Source organism: Schistocerca nitens, chromosome 4 (genome assembly GCF_023898315.1).
Source record: "Schistocerca nitens isolate TAMUIC-IGC-003100 chromosome 4, iqSchNite1.1, whole genome shotgun sequence".
Taxonomy (NCBI): domain Eukaryota; kingdom Metazoa; phylum Arthropoda; class Insecta; order Orthoptera; family Acrididae; genus Schistocerca; species Schistocerca nitens.
The window spans coordinates 960,056,878-960,077,862 of record NC_064617.1 but is presented as its reverse complement, the minus strand read 5'-3'; the positions used below and the strand labels follow the sequence as shown (position 1 = coordinate 960,077,862).

Here is a 20,985-nt window from a genome sequence, read left to right as displayed (position 1 = left end):
AACACTGGAGTTTGTGCTTACCAGTTGTCAAACTGTATTCCGTTGTGCTCAGTGAGGATTTGCATTCATTTTATGCACCACAAAATACTCAAATTATGATGCACCACTGTTTCAGTCAATACTTCACACATCACAGATCATAGCAAAACTGCGCACAGGTTTATTGCTCGGCTTTTGTCACTTGATAATCACTTCTCATGTACTTCAGTGGCTATAAATTTCCATAAGCACAATTATTGAATTAAATTCAGGTCAGTAATATCTTTTCTATTAAACCACATCCAGAACTGATAACCAAGATTAAGTAGGTGGCTTCATAGAAGGTTTATACTTAGAGATTATGGGAACGGGATACGATTATCGATCAAACACAATAACTATCCCCATTAAATGCCACATCCTTAAATCCTTTCTTCATCTGAGGTACTGTGAAGTTCTTGTTTGCACATATCCTCAATACTTATAAAGACATTAATAACAGTACATGAAATATTGGGGGGGGGGGGGGGGGAGGGGGGGGTCAGATTATTCAAATTAAGTAGTTGAAATGTCCCTTAATATAAATCCATTTATTTTTTTCATTAATTATCCTGATCATCTTTATCAAGCTCGTCTACAGGTGGTATGGTGGACTGAACAGTCTATACATCTTTACAGATTTATCACTCCAACAAAAAGTATATCATAAGGCTTTTTCCCTCACTGAACTTTTGATACATGGAGCAAAAGTTCCCAGACTGTCAGGCAGTGCATAGAGCTGTTGCATTCGATTCAGTGGTGTATTGTTTCTGGCACTTTACCTGTGGGCAGCATAATATTACATTATTTAAAATTGTTATCAATTTTTTTTATAAAATGCACAGTTTCATTCTTTCCATTAAATCAGAGATAGTATACATTGTAACAGAAAATATATAATAACCATTTATGTGGCTGTAAAGTGTCATTTTGATTTATTTAGTCTATATTTAATGTATATGCATAGTAATTAAGCCTCAGTGTAATCTAACATGGTAAATGCAGTCACAAACAGATGTTACATCTGTCTTAATCTGTCAGCATACAAAATTATATGAGACACACTCTCAACTAAAAATTATCAACTGGAATCCATGAGCAAAGAATAAATAAATAAGCAAATAAAAAAATTTGTCTGGAATTGAGAATAAATTTGATAAAAACAGAAGAGAATATATCAGTCTGAAATGAATACATAATAAATAATACAATCGATTGGCAACTATTTATCTGCTGCTGATTGGTGGTTGGCACAAAGACAAATGTACTGCTTGCAGATTCCTAGCTACTGTTCTTTTTCTAGTTTAAATATACAGTTTCACTCACATTCTTTCTCTCTCTCTGTTTCCCTCCCTCCCTCCCTCTCTCTCTTTGTTTGTGTGAGTGTGTGTGTGTGTGTGTGTGTGTGTGTGTGTGTGTGTGTGTGTGTGTGTGTGTGAGTGTGTGTGTGTGAGAGAGAGAGAGAGAAAGAGAGAGAGAGAGAGAGAAAGAGGACCCTGTTGGGTCTCAAATTGATTTTTAGATTTGTTTTTCTGATCTCCCATATAGCTCTCATTCTCTCTCTCTCTCTCAAGGGGCTTCTTTTTTCTTCAGTCCACTGGTTGTAGTATCCAACATTTTAAATTTTGACTGAACAGATTTCCATCTACTGCTTTCACTGCCTCTATATGGGCTTTTCTCAAGGTCCTTTTTAGTTTGTTGGATTCATGGCATATTCTTTAATTTTTGATGTTTATCATAATCTTGTGTGTAAGCCTCATTATTGAGAATCACTGAATATTTCCATAAAATTTTGATCTTTGTTTTTTAATATCTGCTGGCCGATGTGATACATCCTCTGTTTCTGTACAGCATTTTGGTCCACATCTGTCTTCCTCCTCTGTTTCTGTACAGTATTTTAGTCTTTGCCTGTCTTCTGTTTTTTCTGGGTCAAGTACTTTCCTCATAATCCTTTATTCTTGCTCCAATTTGTTTTCCAGATCGCCTTTTCTGGTGAAAATTAAGATTTCACTCACAACAGAGCCTCAGGTTTGATCACAGTGTTGTAATGTCTAATCTTTGCATGTATGGAAATGCACTTTTTGTTGTAGATGCCGTGTGTTCTTCTGTATTCTCTTTTGAGTTTCTCTAATCAAACTCTCTGTGCTTTCCAGCCATTCTGAATCTATAATTACACTGAGATATTTGACATGTTTTTCCCTTTACATTTGCCTGTACCTAGTGTTTAATTTCTGAATGTTACATTTAGTGCAGATTAACTTAGTTTCTTCAAAAGAGATTTGTAGGTCAGCTTTTTCAGGGAATATAGATGAGAAAGACAGCATGATGTGGGAGGAGGCAAGGGCGAGGGGAGAAGGGGGGTGGAGAAGGGGATAACACGGTTTGGGTGGGGAGACTATTGTGGAAAACTAGAAAAAATGAGATGGATTGTGAAAAAATAGGATATGCTGGAAATGCAGTTCACATCTGCATAATTTGGTCATACCCACATAGAGCACTGCATGATAATTGTAGGATGGTTGGTATACGATGTAGCTGTTTTCAAACATGTACATATGTCTCATTGGGTACAAAATATTTGTAACTGGACTGTGATAGAAGGTGTTGGGTTGGTTTATGCGACAAGTCTTGCATCTAAGTAATATGTTGGGAAATGACTTTTGAAGTACAAAACTGGAAGCAGGGGTGGCATAGTAATAGACTAGGATACCAGGTAGGCCGAATGCTTCATGGATTATTACTTTGGCTGGTAATAGTCCAATATCTGGTAGAATGTCTCAGCTCAAGGCATGACAAGATGTAGTCAAAGCCTTGCTGAAGGTGCAGACTGCATTTCCTGAGGTGAGGGAGGACTGGTATTGGGGGTGGAGGAGTACCTACCAATTAGTGGCCATGTCATGACAGGAACAGTGCATATTGAATGGCCAATGTAAGCCTTCCCACACTGACACCAGCCATTCAGTATGCACAGTTCATGATAGGTGATTTGATTTGATTTGATTTCATGTTCCACAGGTCCAAATGTGTTGGGTTCACGCGGACGTGGAATGAGTCAGTTTTTTTACAAATACAATATGATAATCTTATAGCATATACAGTACATAATTATATAAAAATTTATACAGTAAATTATTTGAGCAGCAATAAAGAAAAAAGAAAATACAAATTTTCTTACAATCATTAAAGCACTATAGAAAACAGATACAGAGCACACACAGATACAGAGCTCAAGTTAAATAACATACTTAGTGTCATTTTGTCAACTTGCATTATATAATATTAAAATTTTACAATTTATTTAATTAAAAATTCATCTAGACTGTAAAAAGCTAGGTTTGTGGAACATTGCTGTCATAGGAGGCTACAATAGCCAGAAAAAATCAGCGGTAGCAGAATGTTGTTTAAATGAGCGACACAGTATGAAATTGACAAAACTGTGATAGTTGCCAACACTTCATGAGTTTGGAGCAGTCTTTATAAAGAGGCAATTTAAATTAGGTTGGCAGATAATTTGATTAATAGAGACAATGCATTTCCTCCTTGCAGGATATGGAACCCTGAGCTACCCCACATCAGAACAGAACGTTCTTCAGTGCAGCCATACTGAATGTTCGAAAATTCTCTCTGAGTAAGATATATCATTACCACTGGTGTTCTACTAAGGGCAGTGCCACCTGCCCAGTCTTGGAGGGTAGCAACTGTGATGGATTGCGCAAGCACCGTGTACGGTACAGATGCCTATTTAGGACATCAATTTGTGCCCTTGGCATCAGTTCTCAGTGGGAGTCAGCAGCAGAAGCAGCATTCTCCTGAAGATGGTGAACAGTTGGATTGCCAAAATATTGAATCAAGTTGATTTTAGTATCTGGCAGCAAACACGAGGAGTCCTCCATTGTCCTATTTTAATTCTCACAGCAATGTTGACTTTAGTGTCATAGATATTAGTGTCATTGGCATTGAGAAATAGACTAAATTGCTAAAACTGAACACTGCTCTATCTTTCTCTGTCAGGGGAGATATGGGGTGTCTTGACTGTTGGCTTTGCCATTTTCTCTCAGGCTACTGGACAGAGTCATCCTGTTTCACAATAATGACTGCCCCCTTACTTCCAATCAGATGAAACCTATGCTTCAACAATGTGGTTGGGAAACATCCGTACAGCCCGGATCATTCACTGTGTGAATTTTACATCTCTGGTGACCTGAAGATATATGTGCATGGGCATTAGTTTCAGCTGGATGAAAAAATGCAACCGTGGGTGCAGTTGTGGATATATCAGCTGCCGATCGCATTCTATGAAGCAGAAACTGATGGTCTTCTCTCCCAGTAGGAAAAATGTGTAAACATATGTGATGTTACTTTTGAATGGAACCATCCCATTGTTCTACTGTGGAAGGTGTCTGCTTTTCATTTGTCTGTCCTTCATACATCAATATCCTGAAAGCTAACTGACAGTGTGTGGCAGAGGTTACTTCTTGTAGAACTATCTGATCCCCGCTTCCCTTACAATGCATGGGAAGAACGATTGTTGGTAAACCTTTGTTTTAGCTCTGATTTCTCAAATTTTCTTGTTTTGGTCATTTCATGAGATGTATGTGGGAGGAAACAATATGTTTTGCAATCTTTCCTCGAACGTAGTCTCTCAGAATTTCAATAGCAGGCCACCTCATGATGTACAATGACTCTCTTGTAGTGTCTGTCACAAGTGCACCTCTGTAAAGCTCTTGTGATGACTACACAAACCTGTGAAAAATGCATTGCTCTTCATTGGATCTTCTCTATCTCTTCCATTAGTCCTACCTGGCAAGGATATAAAGATATTTGGCAAAGAGATTTTGACGGTATGAATGCTGGTGGCAGACAAGATTTTTGGGGTAGGGGTTGTCTATGAAGACAGATGTAATGGTATTTCCTGATCTTGATGATTATATTATAGTTTATAAAATGGTAGAGCAAAAGTTTAAATGAACAGATGACCTATAAGTCCCCACAAAGATTTGACTTAGCTAAAAAAGAGTTTAAAAAATATAAAAGTTCTCAGTACTGTTTGATTAGGACACCCTATTCCTATATGGTGGATTCAAATGGTTCAAATGGCTCTGAGCACTATGGGACTTAACATCTGAGGTCATCAGTCTCCTAGAACTTAGAACTACTTAAACCTAACTAACCTAAGGACATCACACACATCCATGCCCAAAGCAGGATTCGAACCTGTGACCGTAGCAGTCAAGCGGTTCCGGACTGAAGCACCTAGAACCACTTGGCCACACTGGCCAACTATATGGTGGATTACCTACTTATAGGTAAAGTTGCCAAGTTTGAGATTTTGTTAATTTGTACAAATTTTCAGAAAAATTAGGGCAAAAAAAGTATAATGACAGATCTTAGAATTAAACAGGCACAAGGGCTCAAGTGGCAAAAATAAATTTGAGCATGGCTGATCAGTAATTATGAATATCTTTTAAATTAATTAGTTTTCAGAAAACTGAAATGGGTAACTAGAAAGAATGGTCTAAAGGCTGTGTAATCAGTGGAGTGACTACTCTCACAACTACTGATTAGCGCACTTGGAATTCACCTTTAAGTGTTCCAGCAATGTCAGTTACTCATTTCCTGTAATTAATAAAGCTTAAGCAATGGATAATCTGGGATGCAATAATGACAATATTAAGAAAAGGAGAGACTGCTGCTTACCATATAGTGCAGATGCCAAGTCTCAGACAGGTACAACAGAAAGACTGCTGAGCAAGTAAGCTTTCAGCCATAAGGCCTTCTTCTGAATTAGATAACACACACACACATTCATGCAAATGCAACTCACACACATGTGACCACTGTCTCTGGCTTCTGAGGCCAGACTGCGAGCAACAGCAGATAATGGGAGAAGCAGTCTGGGTTGAGCGGGTAAGGAGGAGTGGGAGGGAAATCAGGGTAGGGGTGGGGGACAGTAAAGTACTAATTGTGGAAGCATACCAGAAGAACAAGAAGTGTGCAGGGCAGCTAGATGCAGTTCGGAGGTTAGACTCTCCGGTGGGGGAGGGCCAGAAAATGATATAAGTATAAAAAAGACTATCGGTATGCTAGTGAAATAGAAGGCTGTGTAGTGCTGGAGAGGGAACAGGGAATGGGACATGCGGGTGAAGGACAGTGACTAACAAAGGGGTTGAGACCAGAAGAATTGTGGCAATGCAGGATATAATGCAGAGAGAGTTACCATCTCCATAGTTCAGAAAAGCTGGTGTTGGTAGAAATGATCCAGATGGCAAAGACTGTGAAGCAGTCATTGAAGTGAAGCATGTTATGCTGGGCAGCATGCTCAGCAACTGGATGATCTGGCTGTTTTTTGGCTGCAGTTTTTCAGTGGAATTCATGCAGATAGACAGCTTGTTGGTTGTCATGTCCACATAGACAGCATCACATTGCTTGCAGTTTAGCTTGTAAATCACATGTCTGGTTTACCAGTTAATACTGCTTTTAATGGGATAGGTGATGCTTATGACAGGACTGCAGTTGTGGTGGTGGGAGTATGTATGGGACAGGTCTTGCACCTAGGTCTAGTACAGGGATACGAGCCATGAGACTGCTGGCCCCCTTCTTCATAAATATCTGCCCACCAACCTGCAAACCACACCATAATCTTTTTATTTATTTTTATCATTGATCTTGTGTTTTAAAGTCACTTTCAATCCATTTTTGCCTACTGCTATTGGCCTACTATCTAAGGTTTCCTCTTGCTTCCCCATACATCATCAATTCCATCATTTTTGTATTTTTTCCTTATGTTTTGGTGTATCTTTGTGAAATTTTTCGCATGTATTCCCACTTCATTATGCATTTTTATCCTCTTCCATGGAAACTTTCTCCTTCCATCTGCGCCAATACAGAAATTTTTACTTATTCCCAGCCAGAACTCAACCAAACATGTTGTTCCTGCACTGTTATTTGGCTCATGGAATCCCCTCAAATGGCCTTACCATCAAATTACCCATCTCTGGCTGCAACCCCTCCTTCCACAATGACTGCCATCTGTTGAGATTCTGCCAGTCCTTAGTCCTTACCAACATCATCCAGTAAAACCATGTAAATTAGGCCCAAACCTTCTTGCCATACCTCCTCTCTATATGTAAAATTCTCTTGCTGTTAAATCCCAAGATCTACCACTCTACCACTCTCCACCATCTTTATAACAGCCGCCAAACCTTCCCCACATCCCCTCACAGCAGAGAAATCCTGACTCACTGATTTACTACATTTACTCCACTCTCAAAAGCTCCCTCCCACCACCATATAGAATCGAAAACCTAAACAGACCTGTAACACAGTCGTGAACCTTTCACACAAAAGTCTTTGTGCCACAGAAATATCAGTCCATTTTGTCCCACTTCCAAATTCAGACATGCTGGACTTGTTAAGGACCTTCTCTCCTTTTCTCAGTCCCTACAGTGGAAACACTTTTCTGCCATCAACCTACCATTCAGACTCAAACAAAGACCAATGTTGAAACCTGCCTGACTGAATTCCTGCTCCATCCAACAGTGATCCACCCCCTTTGCCACTAATCACCCCCTGTTAACTTTTGAGAGCCTTGAACCTTGCCTCAGTATCAGTCCCTAAATCCCTCAAGAAGCAAGCTAACCTCACATTCACAGAAAGAACTACAATTCACCACCTAAAAACTGATCCTGACCTTAAAATCCCATCCCCCTGACAAAGGCTCAGCCACCATTGTTTTGAATCACAAGGATTACCTGATAGAAGGACTCTGCTAGCTGTCAAATTTGTCCACCTGCAGACTCTGCCACAGTGACCCCATTCCAGATATCCAGCAAGATCTCCAGTCTCTCTTCAAATCCCCAGGGCCGTCCCTGAACCTCTTCTGTGTCTCTCCTCACCCCTACCATTCACTGCACTCCTACCTTCTACATGTTTCCTAAGTCCATAAACCCAAACATCCAGGATGCCCCACTGTGGGTGGTTATTGTTCCGCCATTCAGAGAATACCTGCTCTCGAGGCCAACATTTCAGCCTATTACCCACAACCTATCCTCCTATATACAAGATATCAATCATTTCCTTTCCCAAATCTCCAGAGTTTCTATTCCTTTGTCACATAGTGCCCTACTCATCGCCACTCATGCCGTCTCCCTTTCTAAAATCCCTAATGCCCCTACTGAACACTACCTTTCCCAATGTTCAATGTGTTCCAAACCTACACCCTCTTTCCTGGTCACCATGACAGCTACCGTATTTACTCGAATCTAAGCCGCACTCGAATCTAAGCTGCACCTGAAAAATGAGACTGGAAATAAAGAAAAAAAAATTTCCCGAATCTAACCGCACCTGAAATTTGAGACTAGAAATTCAAGGGGAGAGAAAAGTTTTAGGCCGCACCTCCAAATCGTAACAAAGTTGGTCCATTGTAATATGAGACACAATTTAGGTCAAATGAATGACGATACAGCTGCAGTAGTTTGGTTCGAATCGTAAGCTTAGTAGTTAAGCTTTACCAGGTAGCCATTGATATGCGTCAGGCGCTCCGTCCTTATTTATACCGGTACCCTTCCTTTTTCACGTGCTTCATCTGGTTTGAATCGATTGTTTATTTTGCTTTGATCTGATAAGTGCCGTTTTGTTTGTTATAGGTGTTTACGTCACTCTAAGCAGAAAATGCATTACTGTACTGTCTCATGCATTGTTTGTCGCATTCTGATACTGCGTGTATACGGCCTGTTGCCGCTCGCGGCATGACTTGCTTTTGTGCGCGCTACCGCCGCTTACAATTAAAAAAAAAAGAGAGGAATCGTCTCATTAGTGAAACAATGGCAAGAGACTGCTATTTGTTGTTACTTACACTGCTGCTTTCTTTGATAATGATCAACAAGAACCAAATAATAGACTGCGTATGATAGAACGTGTTCTGAACGAGAGTTAGGCGAAAATGTTTCTCCGTTTGAACATCTTTGCGGCTGCTTCTCTAGTACATCAAATTCTGCGCAGAAATTAGAGTCACCTTAGAATTAAGAATCTAGTCAGTTGCCGTGCTTCATTTCTGACTGTATCACTATTAGGCATAAGTATAATACGAATATAAACATGACCCGATACTTATATTCTTCCGCGTTTGCTGTTGTCTCACTCTAGTTTCGTAGTTTATTAGGCAAACAGGATTTAAATGAGATAGCAGCAAACACGAAAGAATACATGGCAAAATGTTGATATTCGTATTATTCTCATGGTGAAGAGAATACTGCATGTGATTCACATTTCATCGGGTTCCTATTAGCAATCATCTCTTCTCACAGGTAGGAAAAAATTCAGAAAGTCGAGTTGGCCATATTGACAAACATCCCAGTCTTGCCAGTCGGATTTTCGTAGTACATTAAAATTCTGCTACATTCGAAGATGAATAATACGGATTTTGTATTTACTTCGTTGGATAATGTATAAAAATGCAGTGGTCGAAGCTCGGGGTATAAAAATGCAGTGGTCGAAGCTCGGGGCGGAGAAAAAAAGCTCTTCTTCCACCTTTTTTTTAAATTTATTTACTGACGCAGAGGTTTTGGCGCCAGTATTTATCTTTGTGCCTACAAAGCATGGCTGTGTCGCTACATATATTCGACGGCAGAAGTTAGTTGTGGCGGCACCTACCAACATTTTTCAGAACTTCCGCTTGCTTTGCACTCGATTCTAAGCCGCAGGCGGCTTTTTGGATTACAAAAACCGGAAAAAAAGTGCGGCTTAGATTCGAGTAAATACGGTATATCCATACCCATAATTACTTCTCCTTCGAGGGAATCACCTACAAACAAATCAAGGGCATGGCATCTTACTATGCTGCCCTCTTCAAGGGCCATCTAGACGAACGCTTCCTAATCATCCAGAATGCCAAACCCCTCACCTTGTTCAGGTTCAATGATAACATTGTGATCTGGATCAACCAGGAGGACACTCAATCCACATTCCTCCAGAATCTCAACACCTTCTCCCCCATTCATGGCACCTGGTCCTCCTCAACCTAATGAGGTACCTTCCTCAATGTTGACATGCAGTTCAGTAGCTCCATCCATATCAGACCTACCAATAACTAGCAATACCTTCACTTCGACAGCTCCCACCCTTTCCACAGCAAGAAGTCCCTTCCCTACAGCCTAGCCACCCATGGTCATTGCATATATAGTGATGAGCAGTACATCTAAAAATATACCAGGATCTCACTGAGGCCTTCACAGACCATAATTACCCTTCCACCTTGTACGGAAACAGATCTCCTGTGCACTGCTTCTCCAGTCACATACCACCTCCCAAAGTACCACCTTGTGGCTGCAGAGGAGCATTCCGTTTATGACTCAGTACGATGCGGGACTGGAGCAACTGAATTACATTCTCCACCAGAGTTTTCACTACCTCTTGTCATGCCCCGAAATGGGAAATATCCTATTCATCCTTCCCAACCCACACTGGTATTCCGCTCTCCACAGAACCTACACAATAGCCTCATCCATCTCTACTCAACCCCTCCTTCCAACCTCTTGCATCATGACTCATATCCCTATAACAGATCTAGATGCAAGACCTGTCCCATACATACTCCCACCACCACCTACTCCAGTCCTGTCACAAGCCTCATCACCACATCAAAGGTGCAGTTACCTGTGAAACCAAAAATTTGGTCTACAACCTAAGCTGCAACCACTGTGCTGCATTCTACATGGACATGACAGCCAACAAGCTGTCTGTTCGCATGTGGACCACCAGCAAACTGTGGCCAAAAAACAGCTGGACCACCCAGTTGCTGAGTATGCTGCCCAGCAGAATGTTCTTCATTTCAGTGACTGCTTCACAGCCTGGATCCTTCCTACCAACACCAGCTTTTCTGGATTGCACAGGTGGGAATTTTCCATGCAATATATCCTATGTTGCCTCAACCTTCGTTAGTGACTGTCCTTCACCCACCTGTCGTCCCCTTTCCTGTTCCCTCTCTAGCACTATAAAGCCTTGTGAATTCTTACTTCTCTCCTTCTCTGCTCCCTTGCTCTCCCCCTTTTTCCACTGTCTAACCTTCCAACAGCACCTAGCTGCCCAGCCCTCTCCCCATCTCATCCCTGTTTGCTCCCACAATCAGCCTTTACCATCCCCCACTCCTATGCTGCTACCACTACCCCTCTCTGCCTCTGCCTCCTCCTTATGCCCCCACCCAGACTGCTCCTCCCATCATGAGCTGTTGCTCGCAGACTGGTCTCGGCAGCCAAGGTCAGTAGCCATATGCATCTGAGTTCCATTTGTATGAATGTGTGTGTGTTGTCTAATTCAGAAGAAGGTCTTTTGGCTGAAAGCTTACTTGCTTAGCAGTCTTTTCGTAGTGCCTGTCTGCAACTCAACATCAGTGAGTAGCAATCTATCCTTTTCTTAAGTAATAAGTTTGCAGCAAAATAAATATATCACTAATGTCAGCAGTTGGTAAATTATGACACATGTTATAAAATTACAGGAAATACATTGTAAATGAGAAATTAATCATTTTTAATATACACATAGGATACGCCGTACTTGTATAAGTACAATTATCTGAAGGATAAGGGTAAAAATAATTACTAAAAATGATTCAAACAACAGAAAGTGGAATAGTTTCAGTTTCTGATGTTTCCAAGTGGTGTACATGGCAATGAAGCTGGATCAACCCAGAGAACAAAACTTGTAACATAATGCACATATTTAAAGTCAAGTTAAAGTTGTTTCTTCCTGAAAGTTCCTTTCATACCATAGACAAGTTCTCAAACAGAAGTAAATAATCATCTATATATCTGTAAATCAACATCATATTGGCATACATAATGCTTAAAAAATGTATGTAACTGTTCTGCAAAAGATAGATCCTTATGACAATATTTTTGTGAATATGAACAACATAATATATGTCTTATACCCACAAACAACTGATTAATGCCTGAAATACAAGAATGTGCAAACATCACATTTAAGTACAACAATGTCATCTGCTGGTACTCAGTTCATATTGAAATTCAAATTTTCATGTACAGTGACTTAATATTTAGTGTTATAAAATCGGAAATACTATATAATTATTTTGCTATTTTCTTCTCCCAGGTAATGATCGCACAAATCCTGCACGTTACCATCCCTTCTACATAACTGACAGTGATGAGGGTGGTTTTGGCCAAAAGTCGGAAGAGGATCAGAAAGAGCAGAGAGTTTTTGCAGGTGTTGGCTATGATGCAGAGGGCTATCCCTATCCCACGGCAGGCAAGTATTTTCTTATTGGTTTTTAAAACTGCAATTTAAATACTAACCTATGAGAACAGCTTCTGTGAAGAAAGATGCCATTTCATATGCATTAAATTTGTGATCTAGTACATTATGTAGAGCATTCACGGAGTTTTAAAAACAGGTTACAATGAACTATAAGATGCAAAAAGGAGAAACAGAATTCTTCAGTGGTCTTATACTTATGTCTGAAACAAAATATCTACTTTTATTTGTGTAACATTTTGAACACTATTAAATACAAAACGTAATCCAAAGTGCAATATCCACAAATGCTGAGGGAAAGGTAAGTTCTATGTACACTCTAAGACAAAAGAAACAAAGCACCATGAAGGAATTATCTGAAGGGGTAGATGTGATGTACAAATGCATACAAACAAATGATTACAGTTTCAGAAACATTGGACGATTTATTCACAAGGAAGAGCTTCACAAATTGACCAAGTCAATAACATTTTGTTCAACCTCTGGACATTACGCAAGCAGTTATCGATTGACGGAGTTACTGGATGTCCTCCTGTAGGGTATTGTGTGAAATTCTGTCAAATTAGCACTTCAGATGATCTTTGCTGGTCATCAGGGCTCAGTTCAAAGAGGGTCTCATCACTGAAGACAGTTCTCCAGATACCCAAGGCAGCGATGGTATACTAACCTGACTGTTGCCCGCTATACAGCCCAGCAACAGGGAATGTTGGTCTGGGATGTCATTTCTTTCCATAGCAAGGACCCCCTTTGATTGCCATCCACAGCTTCCTTACAGCACAGCAGTATGTTAATATTATACACTCCATTATGTTGCCTTTCATGGCAAGCCATCCTGAGCTTATATTTTAGCAAGGTAATGCCTGCCCACATATAACAAGAGTTTCTATTGCTTGTGTTCGTGCTTGTCAAACCCTACCTTGGCCAGCAAGGTTGCCTGATCTCCCCCCAATTGAGAGCATTTGGAGCACTAGTGGCAGGGTCCACCAACGATACTGGGATTTTGACATTCTAACATGCCAGTTGGACAGAATTTGGCATTATATCCCTCAGGGGGATATACAACAACTCTATCAATCAGTGCCAAGCTGAATAACTGCTTGCATAAGGACCAGAGGTGAATTAACATGTTATTGACTTGCTCAATTTGTGAAGCTCTTTCTGTTGGATAAGTAACTGAATTTTTCTGAAACTGAAATTGTAAGCATTTGTTTGTCTGTACATGTACATCACATCTGCCAATTTCAATTCCATCTGGATAGTTCATGTACATGTACATGCACATTACTTCTGCATATTTCCATCCCATCTGTATAATTCATGTACAAGCACATGTACATGACTTCTGCCAATTTCCATCCCATTCAGATAACTCCTCCTTGGCGCATCATACTTTCTTCTTTTAGAGTGTGGACATCAAAAATAAAATGCTAATGTCATCCTTTCTAAAAATTATTTTCATGTACTCTTTGTCATTCTTTGGGAGATACTGAGTCTTACTGAGTTTTTAGCCATTATGTAACCAGTAGGCATTTTGTAGACATTTTCTCATCATAACTTTGATGAAAATTCAGTTTTGATTATACTCCCTTACAAAACGTTCCTTCAGAATTTTATTATGGTGGTCAACTGAAGAGCATTATAAAAATGGGAGCTCACTAAACATTGTTCAACTACTAGGCACTAGAGTAATTTTGATTTTATGTAACTTACTGAAACTGCAATTTGTTAATGACTCTCAGTTTTGAATTAATCAAGACATTTGATTCCAACAATGTTATTGCACTACATTCAGAAAATTACATTAAAAGCATAACTGCCTGCATCTAAATAATAAAACATGAGGTTTCATTGTTATCTGCAGTTTCCTTGAGTATTCAGTTTTTCAGTAATGAATTATTTTTAAGATATTTTGCAGTTCAAGCAATTTATTTATTTTATTGATTTATTTTGTGTTCTGGTGATCTATGTCATTAATATATCGAGGGATATGGAATGTGTCAGTTTTATAAATTTGTTATGGTTACAATCTATGGCATTATAGACTTAGTACTAATCAATTTATTTATTTATTTTTCATATTTAGTGTCTACAACTTAGGTTCTAATGCAGAAAAATATATTTTATGCACAGTTAATCTATTACAGAAAAATACATATATTTACAATAACAAGTACTGGTAGACATAAACATTTTTTTTTTTTGAATGAGAGTGCATCATCAACAAAACAGTTAATTTATGAAGGGATGCATTAAAAAATTTTACGGGCCACTGAACTGGACGCTGTTCTGTATCATACTCAGATTTTCATGCTCATGGTGGATATCTTATTTTCTACTACTTTTTGACTATGAAAAACACTAGTATGTTTAAAAGGAGCTTTTTTCCCTTATGAAACACATCATGTAGAATATATATTGTGCAGGGGATATGAGGATTTCAAGTTCCTTAAAAATATTAAAATATTTCAGCAAGTGATTCTAAGGTGGCCTCTCCTCAGGTTTTTTTTAATTCCTCCCAAAGGGGGCGGGCTGGCAGCAGCTTACTACACCGCTCTTCAGCCTACAGAATTTGTGTTAAAAAGATGAAGATAATAAAAAATAACAGTTGGCGATAACAGCTTTCTTATGGCACTTTCTGTTGTAATCTTACCCTCCCATATATCACCATTAAACTTTTTAGTCTCTTCATAAAATAATTGCTTTGTTTCAACACTTCAAGAGGAGTAAGATGAACAAATGATTTTTTTTTTTTTTTTACTTATCTTCATGTTCTCATTGTTGGCTGCAGTTCTCGCATTTAGGGGTAGATTCTTGAGGCTGAAAGTTTGATTTTGTGGGTTCCAGTTGATGTAATAATTGATGAAGTAATTTCTGTTTCTATGACTTTTTTATTTTATCCCATTCTTCAATGTCACACAGTCTTTACAATCTCCACTTTAAAGCATAAATTCAAATTGTTATTGTCAAAATTAAAAACGTCCAATAACATCAGAGGCATGCCCACTACTAGTAAAATCATTCAGTGGTACTAACACATTCCAAAGATTTACAAATAAAAGAGTTTACAAACTTTCTTGACAAAAGAATAATCATCGCCAAGTTATATCACTACTTTGTAAATGAATTCAGAAATAAATTTAATAAATATTTTCAGATTGCACAGTTAATGATATGAATTTTAAGTGTGCTAGATATTTTATAATTTCTAATATTTCTAAAAGAAGAGTAATTTTAACTCTACATACAGAGTACTAACAAATTAATTTCTTTTTATATATTTTAGCCTGAAATATAGTACATCATATACATATGAATATAACAGAGGGAAACATTCCACGTGGGAAAAATATATCTAAAAACAAAGGAGATGTGACTTAACAAACGAAATTGCTGGCAGGTTGATAGACACACAAACAAACACAAACATACACACAAAATTCTAGCTTTCGCAACCACCGTTGCTTCATCAGGAAAGAGGGAAGGAGAGGGAAAGATGAAAGGATATGGGTTTTAAGGGAGAGGGTAAGGAGTCATTCCAATCCCGGGAGCAGAAAGACTTACCTTAGGGGGAAAAAAGGACAGGTATACTCTCGCATACACACACATATCCATCCGCACATACACAGACACAAGCAGACATTTCTAAAGGCAAAGAGTTTGGGCAGAGATGTCAGCCGAGGTGGAAGTACGTAGGCAAAGATGTTGTTGAATGACAGGTGAGGTATGAGCGGCGGCAACTTGAAATTAGCGGAGGTTGAGGCCGGGCGGGTAACGAGAAGAGAGGATATACTGAAGGGCAAGTTCCCATCTCCGGAGTTCTGACAGGTTGGTGTTAGTGGGAAGTATACAGATAACCCGGACGGTGTAACACAGTGCCAAGATGTGCTGGCCATGCACCAAGCATGTTTAGCCACAGGGTGATCCTCATTAGCAACAAACACTGTCTGCCTGTGTCCATTCATGTGAATGGACAGTTTGTTGCTGGTCATTCCCACATAGAAAGCTTCACAGTGTAGGCAGGTCAGTTGGTAAATCACATGGGTGCTTTCACACGTGGCTCTGCCTTTGATCGTGTACCCCTTCCAGGTTACAGGACTGGAGTAGGTGGTGGTGGGAGGGTGCATGGGACAGGTTTTACACTGGGGGTGGTTACAAGGGTAGGAGCCAGAGGTTAGGGAAGGTGGTTTGGGGATTTCATAGGGATGAACTAAGAGGTTACGAAGGTTAGGTGGACGGCGGAAAGACACTCTTGGTGGAGTGGGGAGGATTTCATGAAGGATGGATCTCATTTCGGGGCAGGATTTGAGGAAGTCGTATCCCTGCTGGAGAGCCACATTCAGAGTCTGATCCAGTCCCGGAAAGTTTCCTGTCACAAGTGGGGCACTTTTGGGGTTCTTCTGTGGGAGGTTCTGGGTTTGAGGGGATGAGGAAGTGGCTCTGGTTATTTGCTTCTGCACCAGGTCGGGAGGGTAGTTGCGGGATGCGAAAGCTGTTTTCAGGTTGTTGGTGTAATGGTTCAGGGCTTCCGTACTGGAGTAGATTCGGGAAGGGACCGTTTGATGTGGAATGGGTGGCAGCTGTCATAATGGAGGTACTGTTGTTTGTTGGTGGATTTGATGTGGACGAACGTGTGAAGCTGGCCATTAGACAGGTGGAGGTCAACGTCAAGGAAAGTGGCATGGGATTTGGAGTAGGACCAGGTGAATCTGATGGAACCAAAGGAGTTGAGGTTGGAGAGGAAATTCTGGAGTTCTCCTTCACTGTGGGTCCAGATCATGAAGATGTCATCAATAAATCTGTACCATACTTTGGGTTGGCAGGCTTGAGTAACCAAGAAGGCTTCCTCTAAGTGACCCATAAATAGGCTGGCATACGAGGGGGCCATCCTGATACCCATGGCTGTTCCCTTTAGTTGTTGGTATGTCTGGCCTTCGAAAGTGAAGAAGTTGTGGGTCAGGATGAAGCTGGCTAAGGTAATGAGGAAAGAGGTTTTAGGTAGGGTGGCAGGTGATCGGCGTGAAAGGAAGTGCTCCATCGCAGTGCGGCCCTGGACGTGCGGAATATTTGTGTATAGGGAAGTGGCATCAATAGTTACAAGGATGGTTTCTGGGGGTAATAGATTGGGTAAGGATTCCAGGCGTTCGAGAAAGTGGTTGGTGAATGACTCCTTACCCTCTCCCTTAAAACCCACATCCTTTCGTCTTTCCCTCTCCTTCCCTGTTTCCTGATGAAGCAACGGTGGTTGCGAAAGCTAGAATTGTGTGTGTATGTTTGTGTGTCTATCAACCTGCCAGTGCTTTCGTTTGGTAAGTCACATCTTCTTTGGTTTTAGGTACATCATATACAAAATCATATGAAATTCATTTAGTTAAACAGCTGAGGTAATGTGTACCTACACAAGAATCAAAAGTATATCTGGTGTCGACTAGTTCTAAAAAAAAAAAAAAAAAGGTAATGTTAAAGGAGGGTGTCCCATTACACTGTGCATATAGCACTTTTCTAGGTAATGGCTGATTTTCTCAGTGTGTGATTCCATATATCATAGTGACATGAAAATAACAGTAATAAGTTGATTTAATTGTTTCGATGTTCCTTTAAGAACAAATGATATATTAAGCATAAGTTGCAGAAAACAGTCTTCTGCGCACATCTATTGTGTCATTTGACCAGTTTGCTTTGCTACCAGTATGTACGCCCAAGTATTTTGAAGTATCCACCCTGGCTATCCACTGGGTGCCTAGATTTTCTCCTATTTCTTGATTTTTAGAGGGTGTGTGAAACTGAATATAGTTTGTTTTACTGTAATCAAACAATGGAAAATGCAGTGTGGAATTTAACAACATTATCAAAAGGAAAGTTGCTGCTCACCATAGTGGAGATACTGAGTTGCAGATAGGCACAACAAAAAGACTGTCACAAATAAAGTTTTCGGCCAGTAAGGCCTTCATCAAAAATAGACCACACACACATACACATGCAAATGCAAATCACACACACGTGTTTGCAGTCTTAGGCAACTGAAGCCACACTATAGGGTAACTAGCTAGTCATACAGTATTTATTTGAATGCTTGTATGGGTAATTCTTGGACGGATTTTTGGAAGCTGATTAAATAATTTGTGCCCTGTGAGTTCATAACTGTTCAATGATTTTGACAGTCTGTGGTATGGGGTATAAATATATCCGTTCCCTCTTGTAACAATGCAACTTTTTCTCTGTGTTTTGCTTCTAGTAAATTCTTTTTTGTGTAAATTAAAACATAGTATATGTATAAGTTTATTACATTCATGATCTTTTGTTCACAAAACAATTGTTTCAGTGTGCATTATAAGAAGAGCCAGTAATTTCCCTAACAGCTTTTTTCTGCAGTATTAAGATGCCATTCACACAACCAGAGTTTCCCCATAAAATAATACAATATGTTAGAATGCTTTGGAAGAAAGAAAAATAGTATGGTCTAACATACTTTTCGGGTACACAATCCGTAAGTCACCTTAAAACATATAAACTATTCTTGACAGCTACCCACTAATATATTGTACATGCTGACAAGATGATTTATCATTTAAATATAGTCCCAAAAACTTAACATAGCTAGAATCATGTGATGGAAGCTTGTCTTTTAGACTAAAAACCATGTGCTGTATTTTGTTGTAATTCAGTAAGAAGCCATTTGCTTTAAACCAGTTTTGAAGCTTGGTCCATTGTCTTTGCAACACAACTCTTAAGGCTCACTGAGATCATTATTACAATGAAAAAATGTTGTGTCATCTGCATATCAAACTGTACTAGACTTTATAAATGATGGCAGATCACTGATAACTGTTAGGAACAAAAAGGGGACCAATATGGATCCTTGAGGAATACCTACCTTAACTTGTTCTATTCTCGACATTTCCTTGGCAGTACAGACAATTTTCCTGTGGTTCTGTTGATATGATTTTGATTGGTTAAGACTGTTACTTTCAGTGCCATAGAATTGAATATTTTCCAGAAGTGATGTGTGCTCTACACAGCCAACAACTTTACTTAGATCATAAAAAGTGGCTTAAAAAAAGCCTTTGTCCTCAAACACCTGTTATATTTATTCAACTACACAGTCTACAGCATCAACAGGTCACAAATTTTTCCTAAAACCATACTGTGATTCACTAAGTATTCCTAGATTTTCCAAGTAAACATACAATTGTTAGTTAATATACATTCCAGTACTTTACAAAAACTGGGACTATAGAAATTGGACTGTAACTTGAAGATGAGTCAGTAGCTCCTTTTTATGTATTGGAATTAAATGATTCAAATGGCCCTAAGCACTATGGGACTTAACATCTGAGGTCATCAGTCCCCTAGACTTAGAACTACTTAAACCTAACTAACCTAAGGACATCACACACATCCATTCGCGAGGCAGGATTTGAACCTGCAACTGTAGCAGCAGTGCAGTTCTGTACAGAAGTGCCTAGAACCACTCAGCCACAATGGCCAGCTTTTGAAACTAGCCTAGACACTATTAGCTCATAAAGAAAATATCCCTCAGCTATTATAAGCTACACAAGTCTCTTGAGGCAAGCTGTAGAGCATGCTCAGCAAATGGATATGGGACATTCCCAAAGCAGACTGTTCTTTTGTGCTAATATTTGACTTTTGTCAGTTTGGTGGTGGCATTCATATATTGAAAGTTGTGCAGTAAGCACATCCCAGCTAGTAAACAATGCATTAATTTTATATGCTACCTCACCTTCGATGTGGATGTGAGCATGGTGAAGATTTTACAGTGAAAACAGTTGAAGAGTAGAAAACTTAGGGTAGGGCTCAAACTTTGGGAATGCCATATGATTTGACAAATAGGTTGCAAGTATTGCAATGGAGATGAAAGATGACACAGGGGTAAGTGTAGAGAGGATATGAAGAAGATATGATCACGTTTGAGGGCTGGTTTTGATAAAGTCATAGCTCTGCTGGAACAAACTACTGAGATAGCCAAGGTATGGGCCATGCTGAGGAATTAAGTTTTTTTCTGTCTTTTGTAAGTGGGAGGGTGCTAAAAGTGCTGTAATTGTGTTTCTACTGACTACAGAAATCTACATCTCCTAAATCTAAGTACTGGTCTACATTTATGTCTCTTTTCATGTTTATATTGTCGACTCAAGTGACAACACCCTCTTCATTACCCATGCATATCTTAACAAAATAAGAAACAGTGGATACACAGTGTAGAACCTACTACATTGAAAGACATAAATTACTTCCCATAAATTAAGTCTACACACTGTATTAACATGTAACCACCATTAAACTGCTATGTACTACTTCTGCTTACACATACATGAACACAATAATGTTATCAGGGAAGTAATGCTTTGTTAACAGGTGCTGCTTTCTCAGTTGTACCCAGTAGCCTTGAAATACTATTTCCATATTTTATATGTAACACTTTCTCTCTGTGTGAGGAGAAAGCATTTTTTACTGCCTCTTATGTCCTTCATAGCTACTAAATATGATAACTTATCATACTTCTTTACCCATCATATTACAAAGGAGCCATATCCACAACTGATGACATATTCTTGACATTATTTACAAAAGACTCTTAATTATATCTTTTGTTATCTGTTCTACATTCATTTGATTACAGTCATTATTAAACTCACACAAAAATGTTTTGCCATCATTTTTTGCTAATAAAGTAAACTGAAA

General features: G+C 39.3%; 1 protein-coding gene across 1 annotated transcript in view; it reads left to right on the top strand.

The window, feature by feature from the left end:
* Positions 1–20,985, top strand: part of LOC126253641 (protein Skeletor, isoforms B/C) — a 749,163-nt gene that overhangs the window by 713,692 nt on the left and 14,486 nt on the right. The window contains exon 12 of the mRNA XM_049955137.1: positions 12,127–12,282. Coding sequence (XP_049811094.1) covers positions 12,127–12,282 — 156 coding nt within the window. The remainder of the gene's footprint in view (positions 1–12,126; positions 12,283–20,985) is intronic.